This window comes from Diadema antillarum, unplaced genomic scaffold (assembly GCF_040938485.1).
Source record: "Diadema antillarum isolate AM-2024a unplaced genomic scaffold, OU_Dant_1.0 seq00001857_RagTag, whole genome shotgun sequence".
Taxonomy (NCBI): domain Eukaryota; kingdom Metazoa; phylum Echinodermata; class Echinoidea; order Diadematoida; family Diadematidae; genus Diadema; species Diadema antillarum.
Genome location: NW_027272529.1, coordinates 54,438 through 73,859, shown reverse-complemented (window position 1 = coordinate 73,859; position 19,422 = coordinate 54,438). Strand labels below are relative to the sequence as shown.

General features: G+C 39.6%; 1 protein-coding gene across 1 annotated transcript in view; it reads right to left on the bottom strand.

The window, feature by feature from the left end:
- Window positions 1–1,199: 1,199 nt before the first annotated feature.
- Window positions 1,200–19,422, bottom strand: part of LOC139712786 (ras GTPase-activating protein 1-like) — a gene marked incomplete at its 5' end in the record, with an annotated part of 67,277 nt that continues 49,054 nt past the window's right edge. The window contains 13 exons of the mRNA XM_071624577.1: window positions 1,200–1,798; window positions 3,408–3,530; window positions 4,535–4,612; window positions 5,386–5,471; window positions 6,330–6,397; window positions 7,303–7,389; window positions 10,006–10,121; window positions 11,137–11,279; window positions 11,766–11,928; window positions 12,966–13,218; window positions 14,806–15,053; window positions 17,763–17,921; window positions 19,022–19,104. Coding sequence (XP_071480678.1) covers window positions 1,694–1,798; window positions 3,408–3,530; window positions 4,535–4,612; window positions 5,386–5,471; window positions 6,330–6,397; window positions 7,303–7,389; window positions 10,006–10,121; window positions 11,137–11,279; window positions 11,766–11,928; window positions 12,966–13,218; window positions 14,806–15,053; window positions 17,763–17,921; window positions 19,022–19,104 — 1,712 coding nt within the window. The remainder of the gene's footprint in view (window positions 1,799–3,407; window positions 3,531–4,534; window positions 4,613–5,385; window positions 5,472–6,329; window positions 6,398–7,302; window positions 7,390–10,005; window positions 10,122–11,136; window positions 11,280–11,765; window positions 11,929–12,965; window positions 13,219–14,805; window positions 15,054–17,762; window positions 17,922–19,021; window positions 19,105–19,422) is intronic.

The window sequence follows — 19,422 nt, the reverse complement described above, 5'->3', positions numbered from 1 at the left end:
CTTCCTTTCTCAAAGAAACAATTATCTGCAGATATGGGGATTATTAATTTTTCTGCTCTTTAGCACTGTACACTTCACATGCTTTTAATCTCAAAGCAAAAGGGGACAATGCTTAATGAGAAATGCAAGTAAAGTAAAGTAAAGGTTGCATTTACACAGACTGATAGTTAATGCTTCTACAATTGTATTTTTAGATAATGGGACAAGAGAAATATCACAGGAAAAGGCATCGCCTGAAATAAGTACGTATCTATTGGTTCTAATAAGTTATCATGAACCTTTCTTTTTTTGAAGTTCCTGTACATCACTAGGCATGGGGCTTTCAATGTAGTTAGAAAGAAATATGCTTCGACCTGTACCACATGCTTTCCATAACTCACATCAAATTTGTAGGGAGTTAGCTGTGCTCTTGTGGTATAGTTCTGGCACATCAAACACAGGGATGTGTGAGTGCCTTGTTGAGATCAGCAAATTAAAGGGCAGTCATAAAAACTCTGATAGGAGGATTTTGGGAGGAGGTAACTCAAAGTCCCAGTAGCGTGAGAAAACATGGGTGGTCTGATAGAATTCACTGCCCGCCAAGGGCATTTGAAAACTACGAACATCACACATCAGCTGTGTGTCAGCAAATACATCATAATATTTATGTACATCGCAGCTGCACACTCAACGGTCACAAACAGTTGACTCCAGTAGAGATTCTTAGGCTGTGTGTGTGTACCATTTGTTACACAGAGATCAGTGATAAAGCTGTGCACAATTTTCTACAGGGATTCTCAAATATATCTGAAAGGGGCCCAATTTCCCACTCCATAAATTTCCATGCTAATGGGGTTTTCAAGGGAGAGAGGATCAAATTCTTTCCAGACCAGTCTGCAGATTCTGCATTTTCACAATTTCCAGATCTTGTTTCGATAGGAGATTCCTATTTTTTGTGATAATTTCACTACACGTTCTCAATATGGGAACTGCTCTCTCTTTCTTACTTTTTGGCCAAATCATCCGTCTTTTTGCAGTCAGAGAGGTTGGGAGGACTGAGTCTGATTTCAAATGACAACAGCTGTTTGAGAGAGTGGGACTAAGAGTAGCAGAATCTTCGGGCTGCTAACGACCTTCTGCCATGGAAGACATCTTGGGTTGAGAGCACCAGATGTTGATTTCGGTTGGCTGGTATTATCCAGTGAATGACGACCAAAAAAAAAAAAAAAATCAACTCAACTTGGCAGGTGTACAAGAACAAAACAAGACTTAAACAAACAAAACCCACTAAGCTTTGTTTATTTCTGTTAGTTGGAAGGTACAACTGTACAACCAGTAACCTACACTGTACAACATGTACCTAAATGTGATATAAATGCAGATGTGCCCTTGACATTTTGACATTATCTAAGAATACACTGTACCAATTTTTGCTAAAATAATACCAAAGTGATAATACACCCAACACAATTGCATTACAGAAGACAAACAATGTAATCGTTAAATACTGAGGTGATATTGCGGTGCGCAGCGAAATGAACCGAAACTGAGATTATCGGGGACCGGCCGATTGGTTGGTTGGAGGGTCCCTTCTGGCGACTGTGGTGGCCACAAAATGGATGGTGGCCAGAGCATAAGGAGAAGATTGTGATGATGGTGGTGGTGGTGGTGTTGGTGGTGGTTGGTGGTGGTAGCACCGGTAGTGGTGTGGGCGTTACGACATGGTGCCCATACCCGTGTTTGTTGTCTGCTGGCCCACGTAGTAGATTCTCCTCTGGTTCAACATCTCCGTCACGCCAAGCAGTATCTTCAGGCTTGGCTGTGCCATATTGGAAAGAGGAGACATTAACATCATCATCACAATCTATCATTAACATCATCATCATCATCATCATCATCATCATCATCATCATCAAAGCCATGATCATGATGGTACTCTAATCTAATCATAATCACAATCGTTACCATCAAATACTTCTATTGCGGCTACTACAACTACTACAACTACTACTTATAAAAACAATGATATCAATAATGATGATGATGATGATGATGATGATGATGATAATAATAATAATAGTATTATCATTATTATTATTATTATTATTATTATTATTATTATTATTATTATTATTATAATTAATATTGTTATTATCATCATCATCATCATCATCATCATCATCATCATCATCATCATCATCATCATCATCATCATCATCATCATCATCATCATCATTATTATTATTATTATTATTATTATTATTATTATTATTATTATTATTATTATTATTATTATTATTATTATTAATATAATCATTATTATTGATAATAATGAAATTCATGCAGTCACAATAACAATGATAAAGATCAAATCAAATAGTTACGCTTTACATGCATCTCAAACAGGAAATGACAGTTCCAAACCAGGATGATCCTAATGTTCTTGATAATGTGATAATTTTCAGTGGGCATCTTGCAGGATCAGGAAGACCTAGCACGTCCGTGAGAGATGTTTATATCTATTCATACACATTTACATATTTTATGCGACCGCGCATCACAAAACAATAAAACGTTGTGAGCCCTGATTTTATGTAGGGACCATAAACATGTCAAATACAGGTGGTCAACCTAGTCAATCTGTAGTTTTTATATTTTCTGAAAGAGCAATCCTTCATCTACATACTTCTTAAGTTTGGGATCATGAAACGAATTGGAAAGTGTATTTTCAGCAGTAATTCTAAAACACATATTTAGCAGAATGGTGTAATTAGGCATTGTATGCCTGTAGGTCCCCTCACCATTTCCTTAAAACCCTCCACACATTCTCCACTTTCAAACTCTAAAAACTCCTGAAAAGATGAGGCTACCACTTTAAAAGCTAGCCTCAGTCATACATAGAATGGGTTTAATTAGTGTGCCAAATTGCAGCTTAATCCAATAGTCCCTTCATTGTGGTTGCTACAGAGTTTTACATCCTGCTCTTTGTCCCATTCATTGCGCAGGGCACAGCTTGGTGAGGTCGAGCACCTGAATAGACCCTCAACTTCAAAGCTTCTTTTCTCATTAATCAGTTTTAAAGAGTGTGTACTTTCTGTCCATTATTTAGGTAGGTTAGGAAAGTCCAGTAGTATTGTGTTATACATCACTTTAAAGCTTAGAGTATGCTCTTTCAGAATCTACTTTTCTTTGAAAATCCGGATCTAGCTACTTTTTGTTGGTTTAGTGATACAGGGTCACGTATCATATATTTCACAAGATGAAAAGCCACTGTCGTGTCACAGTGTTTCACATGAATACCATTCCAAAGCCCAGCCAAAGCTCATTAATCACCATGTTTGGCTCAACTTGTATAATATTCAAGCATCAACACTTCAAACAATCCTCCTATTGGCTCTCTTCCTGGATGATGCTGTTGCCATAGTTACCTGGACAGTGCTCAGCTGCTGCAGCTCCTTGAGATGAGTGACACAGAGCTGGTGGAGGGCTGCCAGCTGTCTGGCCAGGTCGATGGGGGGCACGTCACCCGGGGTTGGTGGACCATTCACTACCTGGAGGGGAAGATGGGTCAATGGCAAAGACATGCTCAGACTGAAGTCATCTTCACGACTGCATCAACAACAGTTTTTAATAACAGTAATTATGATACCACTTTTGTTTACTACTACTAATTATACTAGTGATGATGCTGAAAATAATAGAATTAATAACAGCTATTATAATTGCAACAGACTGACAAATTGCAATCTCTCCTTATTTCTTTTGTATTTTTCCCCATTTGAAGATTTACCCAACACTGTTTTTTAAACAGCCTTACAGTTCCTGCATGACAGGTTCACTTTTTTGTGATCAAAAGACTATCATTAGCACCAAACAACAAGACTGGTCCAAGACATCATGTATCATACCATCTTCCCTTGAACCCGCATACTTTATCATTTCAATATTTTACGACATTATTTCATGAACAGTATACAGGTAGGTGGGTTATCTTGAATCATGATGTTTGACAAGGTGTCTTACCGTATCTTTACTTAAAATGTATCATCCTGATGACCATTATTTATATTTAACCCTTCGAGGACGAGTCCCGAGTATACTCAGGCAGGGGTCTATGGGAAATGCGTGTTGTAGCAAAATTAGCCTGTCCTCAATGTGTTAAAAATGTTTTATCCTGATAACCATTGTAATAGGATTTGCTGCCTTCTGTTTTTTCTTGTTTCAGGTAGTCAAAGTCTAGTCCAGGGAAACCTCCTTATAATGAGCTCACTTTACAATGAGGCGCCATCTTCACGAGGGGAATTCAGCAATCCCCATTTTCCATTACTGTATTTAGCTGGTCTCTGTTTTTTATGTACACTTACAAGGTACCTCTTACGAAGAGCAAAAATTGGCATCCAGGCAACCTTGTTATAATGGGGCATGCCTGTATTCATCTGCATTAAGGCTCACTGAGCAAGTTAAAGGCTTGCAAGGATGACCTCTGGATATGATGTATGCACAGCATCACAGTTTTTCTTTTCTTCTTTTATTTTAATGCATGATTTTCACTTACACAGATGTCCGTCAAGAAGTGAATCATTCGACCTTTGTTGATGACAATGAAGGGGTTAATGGCCTCCATGTATGGTTCCTGTCATTGGCGAATGAAGGAAAATGAGTTACAAACATATACACACTGGAACTCAAGCCTCGATAGTATCAATATGAAGTCAAGTGACAATTTTCATTAATCAATACTAAAAAACTGAATGAAGCATGTACATCTTCACATCAAGCATTCTCTGACAATCTCAATTTCAATGCATATCAAGGTAGGTTCCCACTGCCGATCATATCAACTCGCTCACGCCCAACCAACCTATCTTGGCCTGGTCGGGCTCGCTCGTCAAGGGCGATCGGAGGCGATCTGGCTCAATCTACCGTGATCGGCATTTGTCCGACTTCCTACACAATATTTTTGGACATGTCAAAAATTGTCATGGTCGGGCTTAATCTAGTTGATATTATCGACAGTTACCGAATGTTTACGAGTGAAAACAGGAGTCCAATCTTCATTGCCATCATGAATGGAATTTGGCATAGGTACATAGTTTGCAAATTAGCAAAAGGGAAACAATTCACAAATCGTCAGCTGAGAATGATAAAGACGTTAAGTTGCCACTAAAGCCATAGTGTTCGAGGCAAAATGAAATTTGTCATTATTTCCAGAGGTACAAACAGTTTGATCTTATTTCATATCTTGATATTGCATGAAACTATGTCACATGCACATATCTTTCTGTTCATATCTGTTACGATCAAATAATATAGTAAAAGAAAGGAGACATGGTTTTGTGAAGAAATACTTTGCATGAATGGGATTCCTGATTTTTAAGGGGTAACTGTGATGTTCCATCTACTCACCTTGGAGAACTCCACTTGATTGGCAAGATTCTGAATGGCCTTAGCAACCATCATTAATGTCCGGCTAGCAACGGGCGAGGGAGCCTCTGCAATACACAAACATATCAGGAAAACACCAGCAAAAAAGTTTGATTAAACAGAATGCAACTGATATAGAGATTGACAAACAGAACACATGCACAGAACACCAAAGTTGTCCACAAATATGTGAGGGTGTACAAAAATTTGAAGAAGTATAAACTGCACAACACTATGAACACCATGCTATACACAGTGTAGTAGACACAAGACTGCAAAGTAGACTGAATATACAACACCACAGTGTTAACACAAAATCCAGTTCAAGTCCATAATGCAAGGTCTATGTCAGAAAAAGGAGAACAACTAAAACATTTACTACAACAAAGATATTCTGTTTAAATTTCCAATCCTGCTTCGTCTTCTTTCCATCTCTCCTTTCACTTACCATCTCATCTACTCGTTTATTTCTTACTCTCTCTTCCTTTCTCTTTCTCATGAGCAGAGCTTCAGTTTATTAATTTAAGCATCTCGTGTATACATTGTATGCTTTGTCACACATCAAGTATTTGAGGGCCTACGGAATACACACTGTGCATGTGATTTAGGTCCCCCCCCCCTCCACTTTTGTTCTAATTTTTATTTCGCATTGCCTTTTGTTGCTTAAGTACAAATAGAGTATACATTTTGACTATTGGATTATTTTCATCTGTCGGTTGATGAAAAAGCAAAGAAATTAAACAATGTTCTGCTATGAGTGGTCAAATGTATGAATACATGTAGAATTCGGCACTTGAAATTTAGAGTAGTAGCTGAGAACAACTTCATATATAAACATCCCAAATTCTTCCTTGGAGAGAGGGGAAAAATGGGTATTGAAGCAAGGGTGGGGCTACAAACAAGAAAACAAAATACAGCACTCATACCTGAAACAATGTTGAAGAGTCTTGGGTTGAGAATAGCAGGACAGATGAGTCGTAGGAAGATGAAGCCACTGCAAGAATCACACAAAAATGAATGAACACTTTTGGCACACAGAGAGATCATCAATACAACATCCACACAGTCACAGCTTGCAGAGGAGTGTTATAACTATGTGTCCACGACAATCTAAAAAACATGTTGAAATCAAATCAAAGACACTGCAATCATGAATGTAGTATCCTAACAGGCAACGCTTGCCAAGGAGTGCTGAGGTTCCAGCTATGTGTCATACGACAATCTCAAAACATGAGGCACAATCAAAGGCACTTGGAAGCAACAGCATGGAGTTTATATATCAAATGCAGTCTTCTCACTGTAAACTCCCAAAGGCAATGACTTTAGCGAGACTCCAAGCACATGAAAAATTTGGCAAGTTCACATCAAATCTCTCTCTATCTCATTAAACTAGATTTTCGTAATTGAAGTTTGCTTTGAACAACAGAAAAACAATGGCATACAAAGATTGTGTGGGCAACATTTGGAAAATATTGTGCATGTTATCTTGACTAGCAAAAAACACATCAAGCCATCAAAGTAAAGGACAGAGATCCTCAGACTATCTAATTTTTTGTGTATGATGGATACTGTGTTCTGGTGCACAAACCAAAATTCCACAAGAATGTGTGATAAAGGTATTCCTGAGATCAGAGATGCCAGCCTTGTGTACACCACTGCAGTATTCTGAGGTCTGAAAAGGCATATATTTGGTCAATGGAAAAACAGCATTTTTACATTTCCTGCAAGAGACAAGTGTAATGAGACATTTGTAAGAAACAGGGTTTTCCACGAAACCAGCTCCGCTATTTTTTTTTGGGAAAAAAAAAAACAGTCAAAAATACTGCACAAAAGTAACAGTTTGCATCTCTGTGAGATAAGCCTGGTGGAGGATTCTTATGTTTTCTGTCTCTCTCTTACCCGACTGCTCTGGCCGGTAAGACGGGGTCCTCCTTCCACTTGGTCTTGACGTCTGTCTGGATGCATGCACACAGGTACCGCAGCGCTCTGGGGGAAGGAAACACACACAATACAGGGAGAATGATTCACATAGACATCACTTGAAGAGTTTTATTGCAAAATGGTCTCAGCCCCATTTTTAAACATTTCAAAGTAAGCATATCATCGGATAGAGCAAAATTAAACCTTTCCCGTAATACCTGACTTGTAGCATAACAAGGAATATTCTAGAAGTTATGATTAAACAAGAGACCCGCGGGTCTAGCACTCACCTGAGTATCGCAAGTTCACCTTTCACGCAGTCACTAATCTAAATTATTTACAGCTCTACCAAAATTTGACCAGGCATTCTCAAGTAGAAGATGAAAATGTACAATAAGGGCCCAAATTTTTAAAGATTCCTTAATTTGGGGGGATTGGGGCCCCCTGGGGCCCTCGGGGTGGGGCATTATGCCCATTTTTATAAATTGAGATCCTGACCCCCTAGGGATGCTACCTGCCAAGTTTGACGAAAATACATCATGAGGTTTTCAGGAAGAAGATGAAAATGTACAATTCAGGCCCCCATTTGGACCTTCCCAACCCCCCCCCCCCCCCCCCCCCCCCCCGCCCCCAAGAGGGGCACCCCTGGATCTCCTATGAACAAACTTGAAACTACAGTCATTAATGTACTCACTCATAGTAATATCTTAGCTCTATAACTTCTGATTCTAGAGAAGATTTTTAAAGATTACTTCATTTTGGGGGTTTGGGCCCCCCTGGGGGCCCCCTGGGTGGGGCATGGTGCCCATTTTAACAAATTGAGTTCCTAACCCCCTAGGGATGCTACCTGCCATGTTTGGTGAAAATGGGTCATGGGGTTCTCAAGAAGTAGATAAAAATGTACAATTTAGGCCCTATTAGGACCCCGTCTCACCCCCTCCCCTGGGTCCCAAGGGGGGCACCCCTGATTCTGCCATGAACAAACTTGAAATTGCAGTCATCAATGTACTAACTCATAGTACTAACTTAGCTCTATCACTTCTGGTTCTAGAGAAGAAGATTTTTACAGACTCCTTAATTTGGGGTGTTTGGGCCCCCTGGGGGCCCCCTGGGTGGGGCATGGTGCCCATTTTAACAAACTGAGTTCCTAACCTCCTAGGGATGCTACCTGCCAAGTTTGATGAAAATCGGTCTTGGGGTTTTCAAGAAGAAGATGAAAATGTAAAAAGTTTACGCACGACGCACGACGGACGACACACAACGGACGCCGGACGAAGGGCGATCGCCGGACGAAGGGCGATCGCAATAGCTCACTTGAGCCTTTGGCTCAGGTGAGCTAAAAATCCTGTATTGTTGTATTATTTTCTTTGTTTTTTAGCAGCTTTAATCCCAAATATCTCAACTTAACAAGACTGGATTTAGCTCGTTTTGCGATAAAACTCTTCACTTGTAAATCCTCTAAATCTTTCTACCGTCTTTGCCATAAGGTCTTTCAGGCTGGCTGCATTGGAGAGCTCAAAAGCAAATCAAAGCGAACCATTCCGAACTGTGCCAGATTTGGGGCATTCGAGAGCTCTGTTGAGAAAGCGTACCGCACAAGTTATTTTTAGAGGGGGTCACGCTCTTTGCAGCTTCAGGGTCGTTCACCTGGTATGCTTGAAATTACTTACAGATGTTCCGAACAAAGAGACTGAACTCTTTGCATTATGATATATGTGCATGTTATGCACATTCTTCATACGCAAACTTTTGGTATGCTATTGGTACCCTTTTGGAGCGCATTTGGGAAGTGGTCCACTTTCGGCTCGGTACAGTTCGGTAGACTTTAGGAGAGTTTGAGCACTCCCCTGGTGCGGCTTCAGTATGGTCCGGTACGCTTTAGGAGAGGGCTTGAACGCACCCTCCGATGAAATGTATTTAGATTTATCCCTGATGATGCATATGAGTACCTGCCATGAGAGGCATAAGGGATTCTCGCTCAAAGATGCAAAATGAGATGGCAATCAAACATGAGAGCCAAGAAGTTCATTCATTCATTCAAGCATATGGTACAAAGTGCCTGGCTGATACTGTTTGCAGACTATTGAAGAATAGCAAGGACAGTAGTTATCTGAGGCCAATCTTTTTTCTTTTTTTTTTCTGCCGTCAGCAATTACATGGCAGACAAAATGTACATTTTGGTTAACCCGTTGAGGATGGACTGATTTTTGCTACAACTCGCATTTCCCGTAGACACTTGCCCGAGTATACTCGGAACTCGTCCTCAACAGGTTAACAATGACACAAAGAACTCACTGTGTGCCATCACTTAGGGAAGCATCCATTTAATTGTTTTGCATTGAATGCATTGAAAAAGTAATTTCTTCCATTACTATTTCCAAATGCGGGGCTTTAGATGTGCTGGCAAAGAATGTATGATTAATTACAATATTGAACATCAAAGATGCTTATCCCAGTGAATTAAAAATACCAAAATGCCTGTTATCACAAATTACCTTTTTCTGCCAATGCACAAATTGGACCTATAAACTGGCCTATCGGGAAGAGATTTGTCAGCTCTGGTAGATATTGTCTATTTTCACCCCACTTTGTCTATCTATCTGGTACTGGAAGAAATGAACGATAGATTGATGGCCATGGAGACCAGAGGATCATTCAGGTATAAACTAAGTGGGTACCTACCTCGGACATGCACTCGTTGAGCTGAAGATGGACTCTATGATATCCTTGAGGAACCCAAGTAAGTGCTCCAAGTTCTCTGTTGCGTCGGCTCCCTTCTCAAACTTCTGAGGGTTCAACTGTGATGGGAAGAACATTTTGTAACACATTTATTGACACTGGCATTGATTTGATATGGACATGAATAATGATATGTTTATTTGCATGCAGCATTTTCATAGAGCTATGCTTGGTGAGTGTATAGCATTCATTGCCAAATAGTTTGAAACCTGTACACTAAAACATTCCAATGACATGCTGTCGGTTAAGAATAAGATGTGATTAGAGCACATTCAAATTCCTTTATGCAAACTCTCTTCTGTTTGATAACTGATGCTACAATTTGTATTTTTCATTCTATCTTTCTCTATGCATGTCTCACACTCTAGGCTCATTCTGAGTTGAAACAGGGACCTGTCATATTTTCTGAATTCTGCTCCAACCATCAGTATGCCACAAGCATGTTTCAAAATGTCTCTGTGTGACAACTTGAGGACTTTTGCTTTAAAAGCCTTGATCCAGACCTAGACCCCTTATCGGATGGCATAAAACTTGATCATTAATGTGCAGAAACATGTAATGTTTCACACCATTCCATATATTCAGTGTGTCTAAAAGCAGACAACTAGCATGTTTCAGTAAGAAGGTTTCTAATATCTTGTTTGGCAGAACACCTTAACGATGCAATTTTCCAATCTAAACTTGCATGCACTATGAATGCAGGCATATGGCACAAGCATGCACTTATGCCTTCCTACAGGCAAAGCTACACATTTGTTGACAAGTCAAAGACTTAAAATTTTATAACTTTGTAGACACTTGACAACATCTGAAATAGTCCACAAATCTAGAGGATGTTACAATCATGTTTGACGATCATGAATGCAAACGAGACATTTTTTGCAGGTTGCATCAAGCCTCTGTGTAGAGTGGCGGGTCCAGGGGGGAGTGCACTGGGCACGCGCCCCCCTTCATTTTTTGTTAAAACAAAAGAAATAAAAAGAAAAAAATGGGGGTTGTGTGTGCCCCCTTTAATTTTGTAATGGCGTCCCCACTTCACAAAATTCCTGGATCCGCCCCTGGTGTCTGACTCACCTCACAGGACTGCTTAGACTCCATGATTTTGAGGATGACGGCCCCAACAGCTCGCTGCACAAACTTCTGAGCCGTCGTCTTCATGTACCGGTCCATGAGGGTCGTGGCAAGGGTGTTGGAGCGGAACAAGGTCGTTCTCTCGGCTGGAGGAGAAAAACAAGAAATGAGCACAACTCACTACTTTCTACCTTTCATCACAAAACATACATCTACAGCTCTACATCCTTCATGCCACTACGTAGACAAGACATCTCTTTAAAAACTGCATATCATGATAAGATCATAACTTTGTACTGACTTTTATTCCTAAGGTTATAATCCTGTCCATTTACATTACAGATTTATAATATATCTACATTTTAATTTCTGTCATTCCTATTGTCTATATATTTCTTCAAATGTATCCATTCAGCGATTTTTGCAATATTTGGCACCCTTATCAAAAAATCTGTTTTCCACTGTTTATACAATGTACGTCAGTATCTCCACTTATCTATCTATTATGCTGTCATCTCATTACCTAAAATAATTGATAAGAAGAGAGAGAGAGAAAAAAGAAATATTTGGGCAATGAGAGAATCGCTAGATTCATCTTGACAGAACCAGATCCAAATCATACTCTCGGGTACCTTCTTTCTCAATTTCCCTGGAGTTGAGGTTCTTGAGGAGCGAAATCTCCTTTCGCTGGTGCATGAAGATGTCCAGGAGGACACTGGCAAGATGGGCGCGGTCTTTGGCACATGCCTCCTCCAGAGCAAAGATGGTCTGGTAGTCCGCATCTTCAAAGATCAGCTGGAGGAGAAACAAAAAACAACAATAACATCATGACTCAGTTGAAGCCTTTCATCTTACGTTTAGGGATCTTTCATGTGACATGTGATCTTTCATGTGGCACTGACATGTACACCTTGATTAATTACATTGTAAAATCTTCAATAACTCTCCAACATCTACAAAACAAACATCCAAAATCTAAAATGTCAAAACTTTCAAATCAACAGGACAGCAAAAAATAATCATCAGGCAGGGATCATGCAGCCACTGCACATAGGGGTTCCTTGGTTTTTTCAGGCTCTACATCTTTATATGACAAACAAAATATGACTATTCCAAAAAAAGAAAATTAAAACTCTCAATGATCGACAGGTCACATGATTTTTACTCAGGAGATAAATCCTTGAGATGCACTTCATCAATGGCAGACAAGACATACACTATTTTAGCCAGCAGAATGTTGTCAGCCACAGTATCATAAATGCTTCAAAGGAAGAGAATGGGGGTATGAGAAGTATGAGTTTTGACTAGTTTCCACAGTTACCATACATACACACTATCCCTACTGATGCCGGATAAGACATGTGCATCGTCTGTTTTAAAAAGCAGTGGACAAATTTTTGCAAGTAATCCATTTTTTCTCAAATCATGTGTCCAGTACAAAATTACAGACACATGGCAAAACTTACTGGATGAGAGACTAACGCTCTAATGCTTGCTACACTTTCTTTGTGCACGATTGCATGTTTGTTGTGGCTATCGTCAGTGACAATAATAATTATTTGACAGGGGTGGATCCAGGAATTCCGTACAGGGGAGGCGCCTTTACAAAATTTAAGATGAGGTGCACACGCTCCCCATTTTCTTTTTATTTCTCTTGTTTTCACCAAAAAAAAAGAGGGGGCGTGTGCCTGGTACACCTCCCCACTGGATCCACCACTGTTTGATATCAAATGTGCAGCCAATTATAAGTCAATGCACTGCTCTTGATCAATGAGACTGCAGAGTTTTCTTGATCCATTCTACAATCTCTGTCATTTCATTATCTCACCCACCTCCTTGAGAGGGCTGTACTCTTCAATCGGCATCAGAGTCTCAGAGATGAACTGAGCTCTGGCCCGGATGGAGCCCATCTCGGACGACCTGCTCTGGTTGGCCGCCGAGATCAGCGGGTACCACTCGTCCGACACGGAACCATTGGTCAAGCGGTCAAGCAACACAGTCGTCCGACACACAGGGATGGGCTTGGCTCGCTTGGCTCCGTTGCATATGTCGATGGTGAAGGAATCTATCTCATCCGGGAAATCACTGTAGATGCAGACCACCAAAAAATAAACAAGAGTGTATAATTCACAGGATGTTGAACAATATCATTCATTTCGTTGCTAGTCAGCACTCTTGCAGCATCTGAACATATTCTTCGGTAAATATCCAGAGTGCATGAGTGGTTTTAAGATGTCCCTATGTAAACCTGATGCCAAGTAATTCATTTGTACCATAAATACATTCCCAAACCTCCATCATAGCATGTGATACTTATGTTTAACCACACCCTATCCATTCCTGTGGCAAGTGCTCTTAAAGAGTGACAGCTCATTATCTAACCAGTGTTTTTTTTTTTTTACCTTTTTCAAAAGAAGCTTTGCCTAAATTTCACTGTTATTCACATCTACAGGTTTCAAGTTTGATGGAATATCATGTTAAAGGGGATGGCTAGTAACTGATCAGTGGGAATAAGTGAGAATGCTGGGGGATGATTGTTCCAATCCTTGTCGGATTCATTTAAGAGTACATTATATATCTATTGTTGTGTGGAAATTATTTGCTTCAGAATGGTCTCATATTCAAGTAATGTGCAGTTTAATGTTTCCAGGTTAGCATGCCTGTACAGTGACAGGGCGATCGTTAATGGGCCATTAACAATCGCCCCGACACTTTACAGGCATGCTAACCTGGAAAACCTGTAAATTTACCATTTGTGTACAGTGTCAGGGCCCGTTAACGATCGCCCCGTCGCTGTACAGGCATGCTAACCTTGAAACATTAAACTGCACATTACTTGAATATGAGACCATTCTGAAGCAAATAATTTTCACACAACAATAGATATATAATGTACTCTTAAATGAATCCCACAAGGATTAGAACAATCATCCCCCAGCATTCCCACTGATTCCCACTGATCAGTTACTAGCCTTCCCCTTTATGTTTTCCTTGTGCTACTTGGTAACTAATGCAAACTATTTTCATCCTAAAATCTAGTCAGTTGATTCTCATGTCACCCTTTATCATTTCATCATCATTAGAGCAATGGAAAAACATTTGGAAAATAAAAAATGGATGGACCTACGAATTCCTTACAACACTAAAAACAAGTCCGTAACACCACTAGCGGGAAGGTGTAAAACTTGACCAGTCAATTACAATCATCAACAAGAAAAATCGACTGCGTGAGTTTACAAGGAAGGCAACAAGGGTGTTGCAACTGATTGACAACTTGCCCTTCATCGAATAATCACAGATTAATCATTGTTTTAGTAGTAGCCATGACAACAACAAAAAAGAATCACACGCATACATACTCAGGTTTGTTTATTTATTCATTTTTTATCTTCGCTACTACTAAAACACTGAATAATCAGTGTTTGTTTATGTCGATGAAGTGCAATTGGTCAATCAGTTGCAATACAAATGCTTTGCTCCAAGAATTCATCGATTTGAAGAAATCATGACGTGTTTTATCTGGCAAGGGCCCTGTTTTATCAAAACATAAAATCGATTTTAAATTTCCTTACCACACAGGCTGCCATAGACTTACAGTTGAAATCAACTAATATAATCAATTTGAACTCTTCATAAAACAGGGCCAAGGAGAATCAATTGCTACAGACTCACTCAAAGAGGAACTCTTCATCCCAGACAGGGTTGGGGGCCTGCTGGACCGGCGTCCTGGCTACCTTCACCTCATTGAGGGACACGATGCAGTAGGCGTGCGGGATCAGCTTGCCGGGGATCTTGTGCGCCTCTAGGATGCGCAGCCGAAGCGACTTGAGCTGCTTGACGCGCCGCTTGCGGTTGCTGCGCTGAGACTGCGTAGTCCAGCCGGCCTTGCTGCAGCACGATCGAAGAACCTGCACCCACTCCTACACCATGCGGTAAAAAACAAGCACACATACAGGCATGAAAATGAATTCAATTAATTATTCATTGAAAACCAGGCATTAAATGAATAGCATATCATTTACAGTACACTAGTAAAGGTAAAAGGGTAACAATATTTCATGAGTTCACAGTATGCCTTTTCATTTAGTTTGGATAACACATGTTCATTTGTAGGAAGTATACAGGGGTGTGAGAGCTGTGTAATTGAAGAAAAAAAAAAGAACTAGAAATGTCGCTCTGGCGACTGGTATGCCTCCGCCATAATGCATGATTTTCCCAATAGGTCTAGATAGTACATGTGGACAATGTGTGATTACATTTTCACAAAATTGGCAAAATATTGAAATGACAAGTTTGTCACAAATGTGTTGAATGTTCACCTTCCTTGACCTAGGTTTAATTGGATGAATAGGAGAGCATGTATCTAGGGATTTAAGGACTTTAACTTGACTTTGACCCATTCATACATTTAGGTATTGAGTAATTTTCAAGGTACAGGTGTGGAGAAAAAGTGCAATTTCTGAATTGAATACAGTGCACTCCCGTTATAACGAAATGCTTGGGACCGGCAGTTTTCTTTCGTTATAACGAAATTTCGTTATAACCGAACAAATACAATATATAACAAAAACAAGGAAACCACGTATATATATCATATTCTTTTTGCTGAATACTCATCATACACTGGAAAGCAATGTGAAATGTGATGGGATAACTGTATCACAATAATAAACGCAAGCTCCCCTCAGAAACTGTGCGTGACACAAAGAGCGAACACACAGTGGTGTGAAGCGTTCACCCATGCAGAGACGCTATAAATGCTTGTTCCGCTAGGTTTTTTCGAAAGCAATTCGCATTTCGTTATAACGGAGCACATTTCTTTTGTTTTTCTTTGTCTGTAGCGCTCGGAAAAGACTTCGTTATAACGGAAATTTCGCTATAACTGTGTTCGTCATAAGCGAATTTTTTACCATAGACTTTAATGGTGATAATTTTGGGACCAGAAGATTTACTTCGTTATAACGAAATTTCGTTATAACCGTGTTCGTTAAAACGGGAGTGCACTGTAGTAAATTGTTACCATTTTCATCTGGCCCTTGACCCTAAAATTCATAAGATAATCACTTTCAGGTAGAACATACATAATATGTACTAAGTTTCAAGATAACTTGAGCCACTTCCGAGATATGGAGGAAAAAGTTAGTTCAGCACGTTCACTTGATCTTTGACCTTTTGACCTTTGAGGCAAAAAAAGAAGAAAAAAAAAAACTTCCAGAGAATTTCTATTAGGTTACACATGCATACACCAAGTGTTAAAAAAAAAATAACCCTGCTGGCATTGCATAAATATGAAGGAAATAGTAAAATTTTGAAGTGTTGCACTTGACCTTTGACCCCTGACCTTTGACCCCATGAACTCTACATTCTCTAGATAATCACTTCCAGTCAGTACATGTATATACTATATTCCATAAAGATACCTTGAACAATTTTCCAAGGTACGGAGAAAAAAATAAGAAGTTTTAATATTCTTACTTGACCTTTTGACTTTTGACCCTTGACCTCATGACCCAAACTTTCACCAGAGAATCTCAATTGGGTAATACATGTATACACTAAGTTTCAAGAAAATATCTTCAGGCATTCAATAGATATGGTGGAAATAGTGAAATTTGATGTATTTGACCCTGACCTTTTGACCTTTGACCTTTGACCTCATGACCCAAACTTTCACCAGAGAATTTTAATTGGGTAATACATGTATACACTAAGTTTCAAGAAAATATCTTCAGGCATTCAATAGATATGGTGGAAATAGTGAAATTTGATGTATTTGACCCTGACCTTTTGACCTTTGACCTTTGACCTCATGACCCAAACTTTCACCAGAGAATCTTAATTGGGTAATACATGTATACACTAAGTTTCAAGAAAATATCTTCAGGCATTCAATAGATATGGTGGAAATAGTGAAATTTTATGTATTTGACCTTGACCTTTTGACCTTTGACCTTGAGCATGTGCACCCAAAAGTTGATAGGCACAACTTCACCCCCTAATACACATACATGCCAAGTTTCATTAGGATACCTCAACAGGTTTTGATAGTTACCTTGTCCACAAAATTCATTACGGACGGACGGAAGGACGGACGGACGGACAACCCGAAAACATAATGCCTCCGGCACCACTTCGTGGCGGAGGCATAAAAATAAACTAAAACTTATGAAAAAAACAAAGTTTGAAGTGCCTTTAACTGTGAACATTTTGATGCCTTTGAATTGCAAAACGTCTAATATCCTCAGAGAACAACAGACAAGTTGTTGGATGTGTTGTAAAGAAGTTCTCATTTGTAAGTCCTCCTCTTTATACTTGAGAAGGACCACTGGCTTTTGAAGCATCTTTGAAGCATCTTTGAAGCACTACAAAATGGCAAAAAACAAAAGCAAAACTGTCACCGGGAAGACTTAAGTTCCCTTTTTAAAGACCTTTAACATGGATCGAAAGCTTACTAGATAATGGTCCCAAAATAAGTCACAGCTGTACATACACGTTTGCGACCTTCAACACCTAGATGAGTGGATAAGAAATGATTCATCATTATTGAGTCATGACTGTACATGCACATCTATACTGTAGATTTTCCCAGAGTGAATGTGACAGACTACAGACAAGTACGTAAAACACACCTTGTCCAATTCCTGCGACTCGGCGTTCAGATAGAAAACCTGGAGGTCGTTGAGCGCCCTCACAACTATCTGGAAGCAGTTGGGTCTGGCGAACAAGCTCTCGTGAACCGTGTAGACCGAAGCGTATCCCAGGTCAATCAGACCTCTTGGCTTGACACGCTGTGGGCCAGGAAAGGAGAACACACTCAAAAGTTACATTCACACGCAGTAGGCAAACTTGAAGTTTAGGTCGAAAACTTAACTGTCGATGATTAGCTCCACTCGTGAATTCACGACGCGGGTTCACACGCGCACCTAAACTTTGAAAAGTTACAACTTATGAGCGAATTCCTCTCAATGATTGCACCGGAAGTGCAGAGTCTTTGCTAGATGACCTTATGCCCGTACAAAATAGCACAGCTGGAGGTTGACTCGGATGCGAACGAGAAGCGAGGTTCATGCTAACTCACAAGCTCGTTGATTATTGTGTCCACACGGAGCGAAACTACGAGTGTCGACCCCGTGGCTCGTGGAGAGAGTGTAAACCCCAAGATGTCTTGTGGTTCTAATCATCAACTAACCTTTAAGATTGCTAACTTTCGACTGCATCCACAAGGTGCTAAACTACAAGCTAATCATCGAGAGTTAAGTTTTCGAGCAAAACTTAAGTTTGGGAACAGCGTGGGAACCTAACTATTGTGAGAGGACAAACTGTTCTAGAAAGAATCTCATAACACCTCTCACATGTGACAATGATTCAAAAGCATGCAAACATGTCATGAAAACCTATTACAAAGCGCAAATCTGAACAATTAAACTTAGAAAAAAAAAAGAGCTTGAAGCTTGCTCCAATTTGAACAAGTCCCTTTTCCCCAGTCTCTTTGAAAGCACTTATTGTTTGACTCAAGAGTTCATATTGTCAGCTGCCTATTTCTATCAAAAAGCAGAAACTTTTGAGCGAATAATTTTTTTCTTGCCCGGCCTGGTACAATGCATTTTGCATGTTTTGAATTCTACGTAGTCAAAATGAAAGCGCTATTACATATAACAAGGTAAAAATTAGTGTGCTTTTGCTTTTGTGCGAGTTTCAGGTCACACAAAATGCACAAAATTTCCACACTACCAGTATCAAAGAACAATTGTTTTTTTGCTTAAAAAAGAACTACCACAGTAGTCCTTCATATTCTCCATGCAGACCATTCATATGAAATTCTAAATGATTTCTTACTTTTCTCTCAGTCAAATATCTTTAACATTCCAGCCATTCTGGTAATACTCACTGCTTCATTGTCAAAGTAGTATAAATGCTGCTCGGTACTGTTGAGAACAAAGTAGTATGTCTTCCACTTTTTGTGCTTCTGGCCTGTCATAGAATAAAAACAAAAGCAGATGTCACATGAGGTGAAATTTCATGAACCATATAAAGGACTATTAACCTAATTTTCAGAGTTATGCTTGGAACTAGTACAACAGAAATGGAAAGCACTTCTACATTGAGGATGTCTATAGTTTGCACAATGCAAGGCTTTCAGAACAACAGACATTGAAATAAGTGTGTTGTAATTGCTGGTATACTGTGATCATATTACAGATTTTGATTTAAAGGTAAAACATAGTTCTGGGAAAGACTCAAAATTCATCCTCCATCATTTGAAATTTGCTAGCAATATACCAGAAGGTC